General features: G+C 34.4%; 1 protein-coding gene across 1 annotated transcript in view; it reads right to left on the reverse strand.

Moving 5' to 3' along the window:
- stx18 (syntaxin 18) overlaps nt 1-5,136 on the reverse strand; it is a 30,793-nt gene extending 25,657 nt beyond the window's left edge. Inside the window, exon 1 of the mRNA XM_066720035.1 lies at nt 4,883-5,136. Within this exon, the coding sequence (XP_066576132.1) occupies nt 4,883-5,035 (153 nt within the window). The 5' untranslated portion in view covers nt 5,036-5,136. The remainder of the gene's footprint in view (nt 1-4,882) is intronic.
- Nucleotides 5,137-6,000: the final 864 nt, after the last annotated feature.

Below are 6,000 nucleotides of genomic sequence, written 5' to 3' on the forward strand. Positions count from 1 at the left end.
GTCTTGTTATTATAATTCTACTGAAGGAACACAACAACGACAACAACAAAATGTTTGGTTAATCAAGTTATAAAACCCAGATTTCATTTTGATGTGTTTTTTTTTTTTTTTAGAACTACTAATAAAAAAACCACAACAAATAAAAATAAAACAGACTATATAATATATGATTTGTAAATGTATTTAATCATATTTATATTCAACCATTTGACTGAAGATGCCACAAAGCACTAAGAAGTTCATTAAACTCCAAAACATGTAATCTTCACAATGCATGATCTTTTGGAAAAGGGGTAGGAGTTTCATTTTAATAATATGTGCGCCAACTGTCTTTGTAACAAATAAATGCCCGCCCTTATGGTGCTCTGTTTCAGGATAATAACATGTGGTTTCAAGGGTTTAGGGAAGACAAACAACAAGACTACTGTTTAAAGGGTATAGTTAAACTAAATTATATAAATATTTAACATTGTAAAACTATGTGAATGTAGTTCGATAGTGGTATTTTTTTCTGTTGTCATTTTCCCAGGATAATTAAATTTCTTTAGTAAAATACTGTTTTAAAATTACCAATAAACCACCAATATTCTACACAATAGGGTAAGTGTACCTATTAAGCCCATGTACCCATTAATTCCAATACTTAAAGTACATTTAAGAGATAAATGTTCTTAAATATGCACAGCAATACAGAGAAGGGTGATAACAATAGTTTCCAGCTAAATCAAAAATTGGTTTAGAGAGTTCACAATAGTACATGTAACAGTCAACATGCAACGGACATAAGGTCGTGTGCAACACCAATATAATACATCACAAGTATTACTGGCTTTTCAAATGGATTGTGTCCTATATTAATCTTAAATTAACCTTGAATAGTAGTACATATGTACAGTTTTTGTCAAATTCACAGTTTTCCCAGGTGGGCTTAAAGGGTACCGTACCACAAAAAACAGTGCTTCTTTACACAGAATGTAAATGAAAATAAGATTAACTTACTAAATCAAGATAATATTACATTTTGCATAATGCTGTAGTCTACAGTATTTATTTATAGCTCTAATAATTGGTTTCTAAATCCATAATAGGTAGAAATTCTACTGCTGTTCCAGTTAAGCTCAGTGTACTCCTTCTAACCCCACTTCCATAGACTGTGTATGTAAAAAGATATGAGCTCTCCAAGGATCCTCATTTTTAATGGCCACACCTCTCACATCTCCCTGAGAATTGCTCAAATGGCCACTTGAGATGGTGTGTGCCACTTGATCAATTGAAATTCATTTTTTGAATTGCTTTTAACTGTTAACAATGTTTTTTCCTATGGGGGAAGTGTATTCAAATGTTTTAGACCTATTACTAGACCAAAATTCATGTAGTGGGCTTATTTGCAACATACATGGGCTTAAATCATGTACCCATTAAGCCCAGTCAGGACTTTTCACATTTTCACTAATATATCTTTATGTTTATTTTGAAAATACAAATGTGGAGTAACTTCATATGAGAGATTAATCTTTCATTTTTTCATCACTTCTCTTCCAGAAACCATCTCATTATGTCTTTAAAATGTCTCAGATTAGATTTTGGTGGCCTTAATAGGTACACTTAACCTATCTAATTTAGCGTTTTATTTTAATTATATTTTGGTAAGCAATACATTTGCATATTTAAACATTAAAGATTTTCTTTTAAATACACTGTAAAGTCTAGACTACAGCTGACAACAGGTCAGTGACATTGTGGCCTGCTTTAAAAAGTTTAAATAAACTCCTGATGGAAATATTAACTACTATTACAGTCTTGTGTGAAATCCTGTTTATTATAATAGGCCCCATAAATAGATGAATTCTTGAGCTCAGTTTTTAATCATTTAAGTCAAAGCATTGTAGCTCAGTCATGTCTGGGCTTCTGAGGAGTACAAACTACATCATGTCCTGTTAGGTAATGATAGCATTTAGTTCACTGACAGTAGGCAGTGGACACAGCAGATGTTTTCCTTTGATGACTGACTACCACGAATACTGGTTGATCTTAAAATTATTAAATATGTTATGGCATAAGCCCTTAACTGCATGTTTCATGTTCAATATTTAGTACACATACACAAACAAAGACACAAATGAATAAAATAGTTTTAGGTTTGAGCTTATCCCATCAATATTTATTTCAAGTTTCATAAGTGAATGATTGAGAAATGCTCGTTATAGAGCTGCATTCAGTTAATTCAATTTGAAAATACTTCAAAAGTTTCCACATACCTAAGTTACTCGGTATTTAAAACATGTTTGCTTAGAGCATGTGTATGTGCCTGAAAAAAATATATAGATTCATTAAATTAAATATGAAGAAATAAAACAAACACAATTGTTTGGTAAACCTTTGAGCACTTAAGCTCAAAACCAACTCTTTGTATTACTCTTTACCACAGCACTGTAAGTTTATATCCCTTAATAGGATGCCCCCTATGGCTTCCTGCAATTTTGCTGGAAATGACATCCCTCAAACTTGTTGCATCAAAGCATTTAGTGGAAACCACAGTTCATAATAAAATTCCCTCCAGCTGCACATATGCTGAAAAGGAGTGATGCATCTTTTTTAAGATGTAGGATTATTCCCATACAATGCAAGCTATAAAAATTTGCTTCCTATGACTAATTTACATAGCCTATATATTACTATCGACATCATCATCTGCCTTTGTCAATTTTAAGTAGTACAGACTAATACATGTATTTTAACAGCAACTTTCACAACTTTAAAACAATCAATTAACTACTGTTTTGCAAAAGAATACACACTGTATAACGTGTTTTCTGTTATTCAACATTAAATGTAACACTACCTTCAAGTGCTGTTATTTGCAAGACTTTCCATTTGAGCAGGCGGAAGAAGGAAGCTCATAATTTAATTGCTTTTACAACACAAGAGTTCTTGTAATTTTAGCTGTGTGGAATTCAAACATTTTATAAAATGTGTCAATCTTAGATATACTAGATGCTAAAACTCAGATTACACTACTATTAAATAATGTGAATGTGAATACTGGGGTATTATCTGTCAGACATGTGGAGGAAATGTGGGACAGATAGAACAATAGGGCATATCTTTTGTATGACAGTGAGTTGTATTAATTCTTTCTGTGCATGTATGTGGCAGTAAGCGGGAAATAGTCTAACTTCAATACAACAATAAACCATTACTTTGTTTCCATTCTACACTAAATATGATCTATTTTTGAGTCCTTAAAAATTGTCTGGTTACAGTGCCCAAGACACATTTATCCTGCAGATCCCTATATTGTTTTTATACTGAGGATATAATGTTATAGCCATGAACTGTAGCTCTCAATAGCCTCTTTGGCAACATTTATTTCTCAAGTAGTTTATCTTTATTTCATTAAGACTAAATTCAGGACTAACAATACAATCTTTAAAATAGGACCAACTGCATATCTGTGTTCTAATAAACACACACACAGTACTGAAATATCCACGTTTTGATATCTACATCCACCTTGTTATCAGTAACATGTATCCTTGTTTAACAAAGCTAAATATAGAGAATCTGTTGAAGTTTTGGATGGCAATGAAGAGTGTAGTATGAAGAGTATATAGGTATTCGAAAACACTCTTTAAAGCTTAAAAAGATAATAATAATTGATGTATAATTGATGGTTAAGAAAGGGCACATGCATTAAGGATGCTAAACCAGAGACCAGTGTGCAGTTTAAACATTTCAATTTTGTAACCTCAGGAATTTGTTAATCATTTTCCTTTTCCATAAACGTTTGGTAAACAGCACGGTGGAAAGTGCGTTATGAATGTGGCACAGTGGCTCATTTAATAGAGATGAGGAAGGCTGGGAGGTGTGTGTGTGTGTGTGTGTGTGTGTGTGCGTTGATCTGGATATTGATAAGCTTAGACATTTTAGACACACCCTGTATTTACCTGACTTGGACCATTTCCTCTAATCACAGAGTGACATTCAATGTTGGATATCCATAATATGGAGAGACCACCAATTTAAATAATTTGAAAGACAGCTACAGAGGGTACAAAATACTTCCTCTGTCACTATACTGGACACAGGTTTCCTATTTTCTTTCCAGAGGGAAGAATGCCATCTACTGGTCCATCACTCCCTGCAGCACAATATACCAACTGCCTCCCATCCAAACAGAGTATTAAACATGAATACAATGTAGCAATGTATAGTCAATAGGTTTTATAGTTTAAAATCATGTTTGCTGCATTTTCGTCTGTATGTATGTATACAGTGTTACACGTATAATTGCATTATACATCTCTCTATGCTTCCAGTACAGTTTTACTGATGATAAAATATGCTGCCAAATATTATAAGGCCCCGCATAAGGTACAGTAGCCATTTTAGAAGTAAAAGTACACTCCACTCATTCTCTCAGTACCGCTTAACTTGTAACTAATACATATATTATCGTTCTCTTTTCAACTATCAGATTCACACTATTTGTTACTGAAACCGGCGACATATTGGCTCAACAGGGTGGAGCCAACATGGCGAACAAACTTTGCATTTTCAAGTACAATATTGCTCAGTCCATAAGTTCCCAGCATTGTAGAACAGATTTTTCTAATTAAAACCACAAGAATTAGAAAATAGCGGTTAACAAGTGCTTTTAAAAAGTAGCTTAATGTTTCGATTATAAATACATAATACTATGCTTGACTGAGCCGTAGTCAGTATCAGTATGTTGATGCTTCATCCAAACGCATCTGAGAGATCGTCAGAAATGCACAAATAACTGCTGTGCTGTCTATTACTATAGCTTAATCGCAGATATCTGATTACACACGTATACACTTGTATTTAAGCTACTGCAGGGCACTTTGAAGGCACTCACCACATCCTTAGCTCTGTTGGAGAAGTCGCTCTTCGGTCTGCTTTTCTTAAAGAGCTCATCTTTTGATGTGTCGAAACCCACTCCGATGGCTTTATTTCGGGTTTTTACCGTTTTCACGCTGGCTTTGAACAATAACGTTATGTCAACAGCCATTTCTACAACACTCTTCTATTATAAATGGACAAAATCTGCGCAAACCCCTGTGTCTGCTGTCAACAGAGACACGTCACCGCATGAAACGTCATCCTTGTGCGACAGAGCGCTCTGCCAGCAGAACAGAAAGAATGGGCAATGCTGCAGCCAGGGCTTCAGATAGAGTCTGATGTTATTTTAGTCTGAGGACATGCAGTCTTGTTGTCTTTCAAGATCCTTGTTAGTCTGCATGTGACAATGAGCAGTCACAATGAGGATTTACTGCCGTTTGGCTTTAAACTCCATATTATTATTATTTTTATTCGAATTTAAAGTATCTAATATTATACCAGCATGTGTCAGTTCCTTTTGCATGATATATTATTGGATATGTATTTTTATACGTATGTAGGTTAGTATCAATGGAAGTAGTAGTACTGTATAATTTAGATTAAAAGTAGTGTGCATCAGCAATAGTATGTAAAATGAAGAAGGTTAGTAGCTGTAGTATAATAGCTAGTGCAAACACTACATTATTATATTATTGATCATACAATAGAAATAGCCCCAGGAGTAACTAAGCTGTTGTTACATCGTAACCCCTTTATAATATGCAAGTAGAAGCCCAATAAGTTAAATAGAGAGTGTTAGTAGCTTAAGAGTGTAGTATATGTCAGTGACAGTGTGTGATAATGCAGTGGTAGTAATTGTTAATGTCCTTACTACTATGTTAACACCGTATAAGTATGTACCTCATAAGGGGTGACAACACAGCTTTTTCAAATCTGTTTCTTAATTCATAATCTTGAAAATGTAGACTGTGATTCCTTTCCTCAAAACCACCCTCCTCGACCCTACCTCGGTCCTGGGCCCACTCCTGTTCACTTTCTACACCCACTCTCTGGGCCCCCTCATCACATCCCATGCAGATGATTCCCAGATCTTTCTGTCTTTTCTCTCTTCTGACCCCCACATCTCCTCTCACA

The sequence above is a fragment of the Amia ocellicauda genome, chromosome 13 (genome assembly GCF_036373705.1).
Source record: "Amia ocellicauda isolate fAmiCal2 chromosome 13, fAmiCal2.hap1, whole genome shotgun sequence".
Taxonomy (NCBI): Eukaryota; Metazoa; Chordata; class Actinopteri; order Amiiformes; family Amiidae; genus Amia; species Amia ocellicauda.